The 17,000-nt window shown below is 40.3% G+C and overlaps 1 protein-coding gene across 3 annotated transcripts; it reads left to right on the top strand.

The window, feature by feature from the left end:
* Positions 1-168: 168 nt before the first annotated feature.
* Positions 169-12,393, top strand: ctns (cystinosin, lysosomal cystine transporter). Of its 3 annotated transcripts, none has more exons than XM_080429979.1 (11): positions 169-266; positions 2,066-2,203; positions 2,486-2,564; positions 2,884-2,974; positions 3,306-3,409; positions 5,359-5,502; positions 6,612-6,711; positions 7,444-7,563; positions 10,140-10,310; positions 10,587-10,704; positions 11,073-12,393. In XM_080429979.1, exons 2-11 carry the CDS (start codon positions 2,140-2,142, stop codon positions 11,213-11,215), a joined length of 1,134 nt encoding a protein of 377 aa, XP_080286105.1. In that variant the 5' UTR covers positions 169-266; positions 2,066-2,139; the 3' UTR covers positions 11,216-12,393. The 3 variants fall into 3 exon arrangements, with proteins under 3 accessions (XP_080286105.1, XP_080286103.1, XP_080286104.1); XM_080429977.1 differs by lacking the exon at positions 169-266 and adding an exon at positions 555-659; XM_080429978.1 differs by lacking the exon at positions 169-266 and adding an exon at positions 607-669.
* The last annotated feature ends 4,607 nt before the right edge of the window (positions 12,394-17,000 follow it).

The raw sequence follows: 17,000 nt of genomic DNA on the forward strand, positions 1-17,000 counted from the left end.
TTACACTTCTTTATTTTTCAATAAAGAAGTGTTTTAATCCCGTCTGTGGCGGATTCTGTCGGAAATTCCCTGTATTCCTCAATGGGCGGTAGTGACGGGGCGCATCCGGTGAAAGCCGGTATTACACTCAATGTAAACAAGAAGTAAACGAGGGGGGGACGATGGCGTTCAGGCACAGACAGCATTAAAACACTTCTTCATTGAAAAATACGGACTAATACATTACACAAAGACTCCGAAGGGCGAGTTAACATTTGGGGCTACCGGTAAAAGCACTTTTTATTTTGCATTTGTACATGTTCGGAGAAGTATGGGCTTTACTGGTGAAAGTGCAGGACGCACTGGGGGGTGCTAGCCAAGACTATCGTAGATATAAAAACATCAATAATCGATAAAATACATCCATGATAGTCTTGATCCAAGGCTAGCATTCTGGGTGCATATCTGTAACTGTTTATATCATTTACTGTATACAAACATACTTTGATCGTGTGTCTGACTGTGTCAGGCACATGACATATATGACGTAGTCAGATGACATATCTATGGTCAGATGACAGGTCATATGACTTGTTCACAGATTCAGTTTGTGTTGTGAATGTTTGATGAGGAGGAGGTAGCAGACACAGACATATGGTAGCAGATACAAGACTGCAAGGGTAAGGCAAGGTGCATAATTTAACTTATCAAAGAATCAAAGCGTTTGAAATGCAGATGGTGTTCTTAATGTGCGCGGTTTTATGTATTTATTTTCATAAAGAGCTTTGAATAGCTACCTCTGACAGTGACGCTAATAATATAGCCAAAGAAAGCAGTTTGCGTACAAAACTGCATATTTTAACTGTATGATCAGACTTTTCCTTTGTTTTCAAAGCACTATTTTACGAAGATGGTAACAAAACTCACATGAGGCCAGTGCAATGAATAGAATATCAGCTATTCAGGGCTAAAGACGCATGTATGATTCACATTGATGTTTTGTTCAGTTCAGTTCAGTTCAGGGACAAGTTCAGGCAAGCAACTATGCTATCTCATCTAAGTTGATTGAGGCTATAGTTCAGGGCAAGCATTGATACACGGTAACAACAGTATAGGTAGGCACCAAGGAACTTGGAAGAGTGGGCACCTCGGTGTATTTTTTTCCAAAATGTTAACAAATTAAATATTTGGAAAATGAAGTAAAGTAAATCATACATGATTAGAACATGCTTAAACATTCGTCAATTAAGGTCTAATATTTCTACAAATTGCTACAAAACCTGTATATCCAGTCATTTTGGGGCATAAACAAGAAGTTGATCGGATACAATTAATGGTGTACTGTGCATGTTCACATCATGTATACTTTACATTACTTAAGACCATTTTTCAATTTTATTTTTTTTTACGTTTTGGAGAAAATAGCCAATTTTATATCGAGGTGCCCAGATATCCCGTGTGCCCACCTATCCTGTATCAATTGATACATTGATTGATTGAATACTTTATTAGAAGTTTGCATAAAAAAGCACATGAAAGTACAGTTCAATACAAGGTCAGCTAATAGGAAGGAATTAGAAAACCCAAGAAAGCCATTGGCTTGTTTCCATTGGGGTCCTTTGTACCCAATTCATAGTGACATTAAATAACAGACAGATATACAGTACACTACTATGCAGAACATCATATAAGCAGTTAAAAAGAAAGAACAAAAATGTACAGTAAACAGTTCGAGGGGGGGGGCTAGGTTATGACTTTTACAGGGGCGAGTTTCGAATTGCAGCCACCTGAAGGTACTCTTTTAGGGCACTTTTGAAGGAGAGTAGGGTTTTACACTTCTTCAAGACTTTTGGTAGGGCATTCCACATTTTGGCATTCCAACCCTAGCACATTTTGGTGGCATAACATCTGCACCAACTTCCTGGATGGATCCAGTCCGACTTGATTGTTCACTAGTTGTCTTAAAGTGAGCATGTATTTACTTAGTATAATTAACTGTAAAGTTCTCTCTCTCACCGCCTAATGTCAGTTGTGGACGGTGAGAATGACCTTTTCCAAAATGTTCTGTGCCTTTCATCTCATCTAGGTTAGCTGCTGCACCCTCACCCTTTCTGAATCTGCAGGCCACCTCTCTGCTGAGCACATCTGTTCTGGCTGAACATGGCAGGGAGAGGTCTGCTAGCAGGGCTGCTGTTGGTTTACTGGACAGCTAACATTACATCTGGTGTGTGACAACTGATTTGTACATTGATCATTTAGCTGAATTGAATCCTGCAGATAGAGGGCTACTGCTTACACGTTCTCAGCTAACATGACATTGGTGTATGACAAATTGACAATGTTCAGTCATCCAAATACCCAATGTTAACAGATATTTTCTGTTCAGATAGTTTTATTCAGATTTTTCAATTAAACCTAAACATCTAATGTTAGACAGAACACATTAGATTCTAATGTGTTCTGTATACAATTTAATTAATTATGTAGTACTGTTCCCAACTTGTAGGATCCACGGTGTCTCTGTCTGTTCCTGATGCTGTCACCTTGCAAGAGAAATCGACAGGCAAAATCAAAATCGATGTCAGGTAACATATTAACAATTACATAGTTTAACTATAGCTGGCAATCATCATCAGCAGTAGTCACTCTCACAATGTAGCCTGTGTCCGAAATGTGTCCATTTGCTGAGCAGTTTTCGCAAGTTGTTGAACTGAGTTAGGTGAAAATTCATGTAACTGTATGAATGTGAAGCAGGCTGTTGTTGGTGATAAGAATTCTCAGCCAAACATTCATGAACAAATGATAAATTACCTGTCCTTGTGGTCCAGCTAGACTTAATGCTAATGTGTTTGTTTGGAGGTCTCTCTGCCATTTTTGAAATTGTCTTTCTGTCCTTTCCTGCAGCCCCCCTGTTAACCAGTCAACTGTCATCCAGTTCAATGTGACCTATAGCTCCACCCACAACTACTCCTCCATCATCACTCTTCCTCAACAGGTAACCCTATCTAGGCAAGACTACAGTAAACACTTGAACCCTAGCATCCTTATTCTGGGGTGGTGAAGATTCTGCAAATTAGCTGATCTACCAGGTCACAACGGGTCTCATTGCGATGCGTTGTGAGCTTGTAGATCGGCTGTTTTTGGCAAAGATATTTTGGTGTAGAGGGACAAAATACGGGTCCTGGTATAAAGTCCCCTGGGGGACTCCGGTCAACTAACACATACTGTAGAAAACATTTCATCAACACTTCCTGCCTCTCGCGACCATACAGTACATCATACTGTATATAGAGAGATTGAATGCTGCTGTTTATGTTGTTTACTAGGTGTTGTTGCCCGTGGAAACGACCTCAGTCAGTTTTGAGGTGGCAGCCCACAGGGTTGGTCAAGTGACCGTGTACCTCCTGAGCAACAACACAGACATACCGAGGTAAGCTCTCACTATAACGATCATTTGTGTGATGTCATGTGTGGACGAAATCATATTATGTTATCATGATTGGTTATATCATGTAACCTTATTGTCAGTACATTATGTTGTTCATCTTATGTTATTCATCTTTGTGCCCTATGATACATTATATTTTACATGACGTAGAAGAGCCATGATGTGTCTCCTAGGCCTGATAGCTATTGTTTATGGTACAACTTGTCCTTGCAACATGACAGTATAACCATGGTCTGATTCCTTGTGCTCCCGTCAGAGCGATTGTACCACAGGCCTGTGCGTACTCAATGTACATCTCCCTTGTGCGCTAATGTATTAAAGCACCAACACCACCACCTTCTAAGTACTGACTCTGACCCCTTTATTTCCTATTACTGATTGACCGTTGAATTCCACGACACATGGTAGGGTAAACGACAATGGCTGTGGTCTTTTCAAAGCAGCGTTGAATCACTGCTGCAGACGATTAACGATTGCTACTCAAATAATTGCGATTGACGATTTAATTGTGTGTTTGGCATTGAACATATGAAAACAGTTTTATTTCTGTTTACCTTTTAAGATTTCGTAATAAAAATTGCACAGGGCAGATATGACAAATAATTAAATATACTAAGGAATTATTGACATATTTAATAATTTTATGTAAAACATAACATTTTACATGTAAAAATAGCTGATCTACAAGCTTTCGTGACACGTATGTTTGAAAATGTATGAACAATTTTCAACATGGAAACGATTATGACGATTATGCAAAAATAATTGCGATTATCTCAAATAATTGCGATTAGACGATGATGTAATAATTGTGACAGGCCTAGCTGTTTCACCCGTCAATAACGTTGCTCATTACTACAGAGCGTGGAAATGTGAAAAGGGTCTATTCTATTGGATGGATAGAATGCCATGGATCTTTATCACTTTTCATCTGTTCATCTCTGTATACAGTGTCTAATTCATCTAAGCCAAGCTGTTTCCTAGTGGGTCGGGAGGGACCCATGTTTATTGGTCGCGAGTAAATATCCCCTATTTCTGTTTCCTACATTAAAACAAATACAAGATTTCAAAAGATTTAAAAAAAATTTAACAAAAAAAAGTCACAACCTTTCACCAATTAAAACCTATTCCAACATTTTTCAAAAGTATTAAATAAATTAAATAATTTCCATAAATAAATCAATTGCATTGTGAGCTTGTAGATCTGCTATTTTCACTAGTTTGGGTCCCGGGCAAATGTCTAGTTTCTCTTTTGGGTCTTTGAGCTAAAAAGTTTGGGAACCACTGTTCTTAGCTATGTATTCATCCCTCCATCCATCCATTCATCAGAACCTTTTATTAAACAAGTTAAAATAATTGTGAAGATGATATTGGTCCAGGGACTAAAAGACCGGGAAAGCATCTGTCATTTAGATTTTAACCACTTTAACCATTATTTTAGGGTCCCTGGAACTAAATGTTTTGAGATGGGGGGTCTGTGGCCAAATACATATCATTTTTGTTGTTTGGTGGCTATATCAGTGGTGCTCCCACTTTTACATGTCGAGGACCACCCAAGATTAGCCTATATGTATTTGGCCACGGACCCCATCTCAAAATATGTTGTTCCAGGGACCCCCAGAAGAAGCAAATATTGGAGTTAATGTTTTTCTTTTGCATATATATATTATTATTTTTTCAAAGATTTGCACGAATTATTCACGATTTCTCAGAAATAGCAGATCTACAAGCTCATAGCGCGGCACTCGGTGCCGCTCTATGAGCTTGTATATCTGCTATTTTTGAATAGCCAAAGAAATCTTGAAATGACACGGAGGCTTCCCCGGTCTTAATGGATTAACTAGCATACTGTAGTGACAGACCCATTTGGGCAGACATGACACCGGAACAACAATCCACCCAGTCTGATGATCCTCTTTTTTCTTTTACAGTCTCACTCTGACCACAAGGATCCGTTTCCTGGTTATCCATAGCAACCTTCTGTCAATACTCAATCAAGTGATTGGATGGATCTACTTTGTTGCTTGGTCGATCTCCTTCTATCCACAAGCTTGGGAAAACTGGAAAAGGAAAAGGTAGCTTACCTACAGTATGATGGACATAGACATATACACTATCTTCTGTACAAAGCAACCCGATCGCCAGAGGAAACGTTGTCATTGAACGTTTTTCAAATTCCGTGCATAGACAACTGGAAAACCCGAAAATCCGTGCATAGCCGCCTCGCATCTCCCCCATTGTGACTAAACCATTTCAGAGGCGCGCAGTCTCAAGGGAACTGTCGCCACTAGTGATGAGCGGGTCGACCCGTAACCCGCGGGACCCGCGGGTCAACCCGCGGCGCGGGTAGGTCGAGTCAGGATTTCAGAGAAAATTATGCGGGCTGAGGGTGAGCGGGTCAGCCGCTCTCCACGAAAAAAAAAAAAAAAAACCCTATTTTGACCAACATGCTTGTTTATTCAGCCCATGACAATGTTGTGCTACTGTAGACATTTAAAGGGACTTTGGGTACTTAAAAGAGCGCTATATAATATATATATATATTCCCACCGCGGGTCGCGGGGCGGGTTGAGCCATAGATTTATATATGGGTTCGCGGGGCGGGTTGAGGCGGGTCGCGTTCCGTCGCGGGTTGGGGCGGGGCGGGTCATGAAAAAACCTGACCCGCACATCACTAGTCGCCACGTAAGGGACCACCGAGTGAGCTAAAGCGAGCGAGTTGCCGTCCCGAACGTTGCGACGTTCCCTTGAGCCTACTCGGCGCCGTTTGAGTTACGTACCGATAGGCACATAATCGTAAATTTTGTTGTGGGGTCTGCTCTGCTTCCGGGTTTTTCCGGGTTGCAACTGGTTACGCCCACCGTGGGACTCGCCGTACATATGCATGAATTTTCGGGGTTTCTAGGAGACTATGCACGGAATGACGTGCACTGGATCCGTGCAATGTATACTAAATTCTTCGAGATCAGGCTGGTACAAACATCAAGTAATTATCAGAATGGCTACAAGTGTGAAGTCCAGTAGATTCTTAATTCTTGTTTGTGTGTGTGTGTGTGTGTGTGTGTGTGTGTGTGTGTGTGTGTGTGTGTGTGTGTGTGTGTGTGTGTGTGTGTGTGTGTGTGTGTGTGTGTGTGTGTGTGTGTGTGTGTGTGTGTGTGTGTGTGTGTGTGCTACTGTATGACAGTGTTGTAGGTCTGAACTTTGACTTCTTGGCTTTGAACTTGACTGGCTTCATTTGCTATAGTGTCTTCAATGTAGGGCTTTTCTGGGTGCCTTACATCAAGGTAATTCTATAATATAAAGATACCATGTGTTAGTGTCATCAAGGTCAGCATCATTAACACAGTGTTTCCTGAATTATGTTAAGGTTACATGATTTATTAACATTAAGGTAGTGGCTCCTGAACCGTCAGTATCTGGTATTTTCAGACTGTGGGATCAATAAAGTTTTATCCATCCATCCATCCATCCACCCCCCCCTCCCTCCAACCAACCAGTGCACCCACCCACCACCTACCCAGGATACATTTAGCAAACAGCCAGGCTAGAAGAGGCCACCTAAATTCTGGTATAAAGTTGAAATGGTTGTGTTTAGGTCTTTACATTACAGATGGTTTAATTTAGGCTTGATTCTGTTGTAGTTATAATCAGGGTAAGGATCTGCAGTAGGTGGATGTTTAGCCGGCAGTTAGCCAATAAGGATGAGTGACCTCAAAAACTCCCGGATTCTGAGTTTTTAGAAAATGGGTGCCAGTACCAGTTCAGTAGCCTGGTAAACCCTCCCTCCAGAAATCTCATTTGTATTTTATTTCAGGAATCAAATGGAAATGAGATTTCTGGAGGGAGGGTTTACCAGGCTACCAGTTCAGGGGCCACAGCCTAACAATAAAAATCTATGTTTTAATTGAAAATTTGTTAATAGCTTCAAAACAAATAGATAACTTAGATCACCAGCAACTTCATCTGTATCAATCTAACAGCATGTGTGCCCTTGTCTCTGTCTATTTGTGCGGTAGGAGCTATTTTTGGACAAGAACCCCAATGGAGTCAGCCCTGTAGATGCCAATGATGTTTTCTTCAGTCTCCACGCGGTTCTGCTCTGCTTGGTCTATGTCTGTCAGGCTGCTGTATATGAGGTAGTTACATACACAGGGGTCCCACGCACCCTGGAAAATATTTTGATGTTTTTTTTTAAATAAATAAGTAGCCTGTATACTAGTAACTTTTTTCCTTGCTTTCTGAAACCTCAGCCACTTGGGTAGCAAGCTTGCAGTTTTTTTTATCTCCAATAAATGGGTGCTGGATCCAGAAATGCAGAGATTAGAACAGAAAGATCCACACACCAAATAGCTTAAGAGGATTTTATTTAATGCAATGACGTGACGTTTTGAGCTCCAAGCTCTTCCTCAGACTTCTGGTATAGACAGAAAGTCTCCATCTTAACCACATGAACCCTAGCATTCTGGGCGTAATAGGCAAAAATAGACAAACATTTGGCAAAAATAGACGAACTTTCTGCAGAAATAGGTAAACATTAGATTGCTATTTGATGTAAAACAAAGTATATACCGTAGGTTTAAGTGGTTAAGTACCTATTGTCCCATTATAAAACCATGTGATATTGCCATCAGTCAAATCGAATTGTATGAAACAATGCATTTAATTTCACATAATGTACACATATTTTCTACACAGAAAAGCCATGTATATAAGGTACACCATGTGTAAAATGTGAATACAAAATGCGTTTGTTTGCTACAATTTGGTTCATGGCCTCGTGCAACAGACGTTTTTATGTGAATCTGTAATAGGGACTATGTGTATTTAAGATGGTGACTTTCTGTCTATAAGGGGAGATCAACATGCACGCTCAGAATTGTTTTTGTGGTGCTGGGAGTAAATCCCCTTAGATAAAACTTTTACTAAAAAATGCATACTCCCGCAAACTCTTTTTTGTCTATACCAGAAGTCTGAGGTAAAGCTTGTTGCTTGAATTGTTGTCACGTCGTGGCATTAAATCAAATCCTGTCAATGGGAGCTATTTGGTGTGCGGACCATTCTGCTGTAATCCCCAAAACAATTTCCACCCATCTAAGAGTTGTAAAAAATATGTATTGCTCGTCAAAAGAAAATATGACCAATTTTACTATTTTAGTTACTTACATTTCTACAGTAAGACATGGCCGGCAGCACAATCGATTGCATTTTATTTTGCTAACTCGGTCTGTGTGCTCCGGGAAGAGGGACATAATATCTGTTTGTCAGTTAGGGTTGTCATGGATGACATTTCATCAGTGGTGGAAAAAGCACTCACATTTCTTACTTAAGTAAAAGTATCAATACTGCAATGTAGAAATACTCTGTTAGGGCGCGCTCCCACCAAGAGTTGGCTGGCCGCTGTTAAACGCAGGTTGTGCGCGGCCACAGTTTTTTGCAGCCAGCGGATTCTAAAAAACGGGAGTGTCGCGCCTGTCACTCACTTTCAGGACCCACTGCCTGCTGCCTTGAGCACCATGTTGCTTCCTGAGTCTTGAGACGGTCCGCCTTCCACTCACCCGATTGGACAGAGGGAGAAAATCAGCGCCTGCCTCCAGCACTTTTATGCTTAGTCGCGGAGAGCAGATAAACGCAAGGTCTGCGCGACTAGCGGAAAAATCTGCTCTTGCGTGAATCAACGCATTTGCATTGACAATGCATTGGCAGATTCTGCAAACAGCGGCCAGCCAACTCTTGGTGGGAGCGCGCCCTTACAAGTAAAAGTCAGAAATTCTGTATTTACTTGAGTAAAAGTACAAAAGTATTGGTAACAAAATGTACTTAAAATGCCAAGTAGAAAGTACTCATGCAGAATTGAAAGTTTTCAAATACTGTATTTAAAAATCTTTTGAAAATAGCAGATCTACAAGCTCATGCGACGCATTGTGAGCTTGTAGATCGGCTATTTTCAAATGGCCAAAATGTATATAGGGCTGAAGTTGTTAATGTATGTTTTGTAATAATAATCAAAATCTACAAAGTAACTAAAGTTTTCAAATAATTGTAGTGGAGTAAAAGTACAATATTTGCCTCCGAGATGTAGTGGAGTAGAAGTAAACGTACAGAAAATTGGACAGTACAGTACTTGAGTAAATGTAATTAGTTAAATTACACCACTGCATTTCATCACTCAAATTTGCAGAAGTTGGCAGAATTTTGCTGACCCGCAATGCCTGCGGTAACCGTTCACAAGACTTGGGAATCTTGGCACTGATTGGATATTTTGTAATAGAGTAGAAACGGGAACAGTTAAAAGGGCTTTTCTTTTACTGGTCTGAGATAATGGTCTCATTTCAACTCATAATTTTACTGCTCTATTCTAAACGGTCTAAAAGCACATTACAATGCAGTATTATTAATATGAACATATATACAGCATAAAAGTGGTTACTTTGCATACAGTAAAAGGACCTGTAAATGTCCTAGAAATGTATTTCTTGAATGAGTGGGATGTGTTTATTTATGGTATATCTGACACATGATTGTATACGAGATTGGAATGTGCATTTGTTGGTGTGAGAAAGAATGTGTTTTTGTCTCAACATAACGGCATCAGCATTAACTAGCACGGTTATATATTGAACATTGTATAGTGTTTGTGTGACTGTTTGTGTGTGTGTGTGTGTGTGTGTGTGTGTGTGTACAGTATGTAACCCTCTTATCTTCTGTTTTCCAGAGAGGTGATCAGAAGGTGTCCAGGGTAGCCCTGATCTTGCTGGCGGTTGCCTGGGCATTTGCATGTACTAGCCTTTTTGTGGCAATAGCCCGTAAGATTACCTGGTTGGATTACCTCTACTATTTCTCTTACATCAAACTAGCCATCACTCTGATCAAGTACATGCCACAGGTAAGCAACACCCAAGAAATGTATTCAGACTCAAGGATGATACCATTGTTGTTGCGTCTTTGTTTGTCATAGGTACTTTATTGTCTATCTAAAGTGTGTGTGTGTGTGTGTGTGTGTGTGTGTGTGTGTGTGTGTGTGTGTGTGTGTGTGTGTGTGTGTGTGTGTGTGTGTGTGTGTGTGTGTGTGTGTGTGTGTGTGTGTGTGTGTGTGTGTGTGTGTGTGTGTGTGTGTGTGTGTGTGTGTGTGTGTGTGTGTGTGTGCGCGTGCGCCCCCTAGGCCTACATGAACTACAAGAGACAGAGTACTGAAGGTTGGAGTATTGGCAACGTGTTGCTGGATTTCACTGGTGGATCATTCAGTATTCTGCAGATGGTCCTGCAGTCGTACAACAACAGTAAGTAAACAGCGGCTTTGCTATATTTTATCACCTAGATATGATTTAGATTATATTTTATCACCTAGATATGATTTAGATTTAGTCAAGTATCAAAACATATTTTGCAAGAGTTATTTCAAGTTCAAGTTCATCATTTGATTAAATATCCAGATGAATGTGATTTTAGTGATACTGGCCAGCAAAGTTTCCCCGACAATGTTTTGGGAGACGCTTACAGTTGTTTGTTTTATTCATTGCTCTTCATTCACCCCTGATTTGGCGATAAAGCACATAACATCCAGTATCTGACTAACATGACTAAAACAACTGTGTGTGTGAGCTGGACATTAATTCTCTCTCTCTGTCTGTCACTTTTTTTTTACCAGACGAGTGGGATTTGATATTTGGCGATCCAACCAAGTTTGGCCTGGGTCTTTTCTCTGTGATGTTTGACATACTGTTCATGATTCAGCACTACTGTCTGTATAGACGCAGAAGTCAGTATGTGGTAGTGGAAGACGAGGAATGATTCTCACTCACACACACACACACACACACACACACACACACACACACACACACACACACACACACACACACACACACACACACACACACACACGCAGAGAGTTATATATACTGAAGTGAACATACATCAGTATATAGACTCACTATGCAATAAGAAAGCTGGTGATCGATAGGACCATAAGTAAGACCCATTCAGATTCACACAGAGAAAGAGAAAGGTCAATAAGGGGATTATAATAACATATCATATAGCCATAAGATGTTCTCTCTCCCAGAACAATGTGAAAGAACATAAATCATAAATCATGTGTGGCATGATTCAGTCCGGTTATTCAGAGCAGCTACTGCATCTCCAATACATCTTCAGTTGTTTAATGACTATTAGACAGATTTAACCATATGAACCCTAGTGTGCCTATTCTGGGGTGAACGATTGCCGAAAATTGCAGATCTACAAGCTCACAATGCGTCGCAATGCATCATTTTGTGAGCTGGTAGATTGGCTATTTTCGGGGGAAACAGAGAAGAACAAGTAGAGAGCCTGGGGGACACCGGTCAACTAAGTGTATAGGGTGGTTAAAGAAACAAATACCTGCAAACATCTCACTACAGGGATTATCCAAAACATTCAGCACACAGGAAGTTGTAGGTGGACAGGACTGTGTGTATTACATACTACATAAAAGGCAACCTAGACGTGTGTATAGTTGAGCTGTATTTCTAGCACCCTCTGATACAGTTGCAGACGGGCTGACATGCATATACACAAACAGACAACCTTATTACAGTTAGTTAAGCACACAATTTGCACAGCTCAGCTAATAACCCAAACCAGGGTTTGCAATCGAGGCCTTACTTTTTCGGAAGCTCATTGTAATAATTGTGGATAGTTTGATTTCTCAGAAGCTGCATTTGCACAGCGACAGAATAAATTAATTTAAAGGGAACGTCCACCCTAAAAGAAATTTGATATGTTATTCCTGCAGTACATTTGTGAACGTCAAATTGTCTCTCAGAACAAGGGCGTATGTTTAGCTGTTTTTTTTGTATAAAAAGTGTATTTTTATATTTTCAAATGTAAGAAACTATTTTAGTCTGTGTGGGACTTTTGGATTCTCTATATTGGGACTTTTGGATTCTCTATATTGCTAATAAATCAGTTTTCGTGTTGATCTTTAAGTGCTGCCTGTTATTCTTTAGGCTCCATGCCACTTAATCTTTTAGATACTGCTGTGTTCGGAAATGGTTTTACAGGGGCTCTTTTCTTTCTTCATTTATCATAATCTAAGGCTGGAATTCAGTAGTAAAACCCATGTTAGACTTTTAGTTTAATATGGTAAGTTAGTATTTCTATGGCAACTGGTCATTTTTATTTTTTGTCTGACAATCGGCTGCAAGTTGAAAGTCTGAATAAATCATTATGTGACTGCTTCCATGTTTTTACTGTAGGCTGACCAATATTTCATCCACATCTAGTTTATGGAGTTGACTGGAATTATATCTTCTATCTTGGGCCAATTATTAAACTTACACTTTACATTTACAATTTATTACATGTACAGTACATTCAACAGATGGAACTGCAATTCTATTCAGGGTGAGATGCAAGCAGTCCTTATTCATATAGATTAGAGGCATAACCTTGGGACTTTCCTGAAATGTTTCACTCTTCTCCACATTGGGGGGTTGGGGGGGGGCGTAATATATAAATGAAAAGACCTTCTAGAATCCTGAATATCTCCTATTAAACCGTTAGGGGGCACTGCAGGGAAGTAAATGAAGTCAGTCTGAGCTATTGTTTTGTGTGGAGAAATATACAGCCAACAAAAGCTGTTGGACATACTTCTAACTTCACAATACTGACCTGTGGCTCATCAAATTCTTCAATGTTCATCAGTTGTTCAATGGTCAGCAAATAAATAGAATGGATTTCCCCACATCAAATCATAGTCTATATTATCAGTCCTATCACCATTTAACATACAGAATGTCCTACAATAATTTACATTGTCTAGATTGGAATATGGGCCGTGAGGTTACTTTATAGAAATAATAATTTTGCGGTAACTGAGGTGCTGATTGAACTGGGGGCAAAACCAGAAAAGATGTTTGTCAATAGTTTTTTCTATACTCTGTGTAATAAAAAAAGATGGCAAACCCATCCAATTAATGCTATGGTGTTAATTCCCGTGTGAATCTAATGTCAAAACATATTGTCATCATGTCTGAACCTGGACTGAGTTAAAGTGTTTACATTGCATTGATCCAGCCTTTATACTGGCGTTCTTTGATCAACAACTGGCACGGGACTAGAGCGTTAAATATGTTTCCGATTATTGACAAGCCGGAAAGGGGGAAAGTGGAATGTGGTGGTGATTATTGGTTATGATTACTATAATTAGAAATACTGTGGAGAGACCTCTCTGTGTGTGTGTGTGTGAGTGTGTGTGTGTGTGCCACACACCAGCCCAAAAACAAACGTGCTTAATTCAAGATTTTAACAAGATCAGCAGCCGGATCAGTCAGCCGTATGGGGAAAAAAGGTTTTATTGCTACATCTTCATTACCAGCTGTTCTAAATGTCTTGAAAATAATCTCTGGCAATAAATATGATGGCTATGAATTGTTATTGCAGTCTAACGAGCTGTAATTCATTAGGGCTCTAACAGTTCTAAACCAGAACATGCCTCCATGTCTCTGTACGGCACTGTTCCTGTGCCCACAAAGTCTGTCTCCTATTCACTGAGCAGCACAAGCTGTTTTTTTGTTTTGTTTTAAATATCTTCATGACATCATCGCAGATTTGGCTCTCTGCTTTAACTTTTGCACGGATGTGTTTGTGTTCACCAAGTTAGACCTCATGCCGCAAGACTGTAGAATGTTGTTAGAATTTTGTTTCAAGGATAATTTTCCCCTCTAAGATAAACACAAAAAAGAAAAACATTTTGCGTATAGCTGCGGTTTTCAAAACACAATTGATTGCAATCTGCTAAATGACAGAAAAATAAATGTATTAAGTTACCTAGATGTTATATTTATTATTTTTGTATTAACAATCCGTTCAACGAACTCTGCACAATCTGTGTGTGTGTGTGTGTTTTTGGGGGTTCGTGTGCTCAGATTAAAGCCAGTTAGAGCTTTGATATGTTCCTAAATTAGTGCAATGTGATTGAGCCAGTGTTTTTTAGCATGTTGCACAAAGCAAATAAGCCTAATTGAAAGGGAATAGTAAACTACAGTATTTGCTTTGCAGGCATGATTTCCTGTTAAACACTTAAACCCTGTACACTTTGTTGTGAGTCAAATGGCAACAAATAGCTGATCTACAAGCTCACAACGTGTTGCAACACGATGCATTGTGAGCTTGTCGATCTGCTATTTTCTTGAATGTTAGTCAAAAATATTTTTGCTGGATGTAATGTACGACTATTATGACATGGCCAGTATAGGGACCCTCCATCTTTTTGGGTATCCACAGTATATTAAGTGAACTCTAGAATGAACATCATGTTTTCATCACTCAATCTGATCCACTGACAGAGAAACATATCAGTCGAGGGCAGTGAGACAGAATGTCCTGTTAATGTGGAGGTTGAAATACACCTGTGTTTGTGGTCCCTCCACCTCCATCTCCTGTCCTACAGTATACCTGCACCTTTCACCTCTTTGTCCTCCCTTTATTCCTCTGTTCACTCCACTTCTCACTCCTTTATCACCCTCTCTCCCTCTATAGGCACACTGTTCACACTCAGACTGACTGACTGTGTTTGTTTGAAGTGGGAACCAGAAACCTTACCTCACCCGATATGCACACACGTGGCATTGCACGCACGCACGCACGCACGCACGCACACACACACACACACACACACACACACACACACACACACACACACACACACACACACACACACACACACACACACACACACACACACACACACACACACACACACACACACACCCTGGCGGCCTAAACTAACCCCATCTGCCATGGGCAATTAACAACTTTAGCTAGGCCCCGTGGTGTGTGCGTGCGTGCGTGTTTATTTAAGTGTGTGGAAGGGCCAAAGTAGTTGGGTGGAGTAGCAGGTGTTGACATTAGGAAAGTGAAAACTTGCAGATGACTAGCAGATATGGACCCTCAAATGCGCACAGACTCAACACACACTTAACTCACACTTAACACGCGTAATGTTGTATGTAAGTGAGTGTTCATCCTGCACATGTTCAAGTCTAGTGGTGCTGAGCATGTGCTTCAAACTTTATACACTAGATGGCAACATAAAGTCCATGTAAAGCCTTACTCAATAATAGTTGATAGAGATAGATGAGCTGCAGAGAACAAGAATGTTTAAATCTGACACCTGCACAAACACTGCTTTAACAAGCTATACCTTCTACAAGCTATAGCTATGTTGTGTGTTCAACAACACCGGAGAACCATAACCATTTCCCCAGAATTCAGACTAAGGGTCATCCTGATGGTTCTCTGTGGGTGCAGTTGGACACCTGGGACTTAAGCATGTGTTTAATATGTTACAGTCAAAGCTCCATAGCACCTGTGTGTTATAGTTACAGCAGAAGTTGGGTCATGCCAGAACTAAATGACCTTGAGGACAGATTGACTGGGGTTCCTTTAACAGGTCCAGTGCCCTCAGACTAGACAAGATCTGGGGAGAATTCAGGTGTCATAGCAGCAGTAAGAGTGAAACACAGGAGAGGTGCAAAAAAGTCAAGAACCAAACCAAGATAAATTTGAATTTAAAAAAAAGTTATGCATTTTGAAACTAGACAGGGTTTCTGAATGAATGAGTTAACATATGTGTGGCGTATACAGTATGTCAGTGAATATACGAATGAATACATCAGCAAGTATATGAATGGATATACACAGACTATCAACAGTGAATGTATAAAGTGTAAACTGGCCTTCAACAGTATCTGGATTAATATACTGTACAGTATCTACAGTCTATCAACAGTGAATATATGAATGAATATATACTGTAGTCTATTAGTAGTCTATTAACAATGAATATATCAATTCATATACAGTAAGTACAAACACAGACCAGTCCAACAATTGCACAAACCCACTGGGCTGACAACAGGAATAGGGCCCGACTGACGTGGTCTGAAAGTGGTGATAAGAGAGGTTGGAAAAGTGCTAAAAGCATCCCCACACTTCTTCCACAAGTGTGCATGTGTAGACAGTGGCAGACAGTGCGCGGGTAGTGGCATGTTCCTGTCTCCATCTCTGTCTGTCTCTCATACTGTGTTTATTCTGTCAGTTAAGCATGGTCTTACACAGCTCAGCAAACACTTCACTTGTCTACATTATTCTCTTTTTAGCCACCACACCCTTCCTCTTTCCTTACGTTGATCGACCCTCCTTATAACCTTACACACACACATGCAAAAAATAGTCTCCGGGAACCCAGTATACGTATTTGTTCAGGTCTGTTGTCTTCACACCAGGCCTCCGGTCAGTGTGGATCATCAATGTCCTTGACAAACACAGAATCCTCGTGTATCATCACAGTGGTGATATTGGTAAAGAGTTAAATTAAGACTGCTGATTCTACTGTGTGGAGCAGAACTCCCCAAGGCAACATTGATGGTTATTAGAACCACATTAGGATTCAGCCACCACATTTATTGACCTTTTCATTGGTTGTTTAAAAGTAAGCACATTACTGAGCAGACACAGGGCAGGTGAAAGCCAATCAAAGAAAAGTGCACCCCTATGGGGAGTGATTGTGTGAGTCAAATGCATTTAATTG

The sequence above is a fragment of the Gymnoscopelus braueri genome, assembly GCF_963280865.1.
Source record: "Gymnoscopelus braueri genome assembly, chromosome: 6".
Lineage (NCBI taxonomy): Eukaryota > Metazoa > Chordata > Actinopteri > Myctophiformes > Myctophidae > Gymnoscopelus > Gymnoscopelus braueri.

Bases quoted from the DNA above. Each gene is read 5' to 3' on its own strand.
- ctns (XM_080429979.1), top strand. From the start codon at position 2,140: ATGGCAGGGAGAGGTCTGCTAGCAGGGCTGCTGTTGGTTTACTGGACA. The intron at 2,565-2,883 runs GTAACATATTAA...CCTTTCCTGCAG, and splicing joins AAAATCAAAATCGATGTCAG to CCCCCCTGTTAACCAGTCAA. The intron at 6,712-7,443 runs GTAATTCTATAA...TTTGTGCGGTAG, and splicing joins TCTGGGTGCCTTACATCAAG to GAGCTATTTTTGGACAAGAA.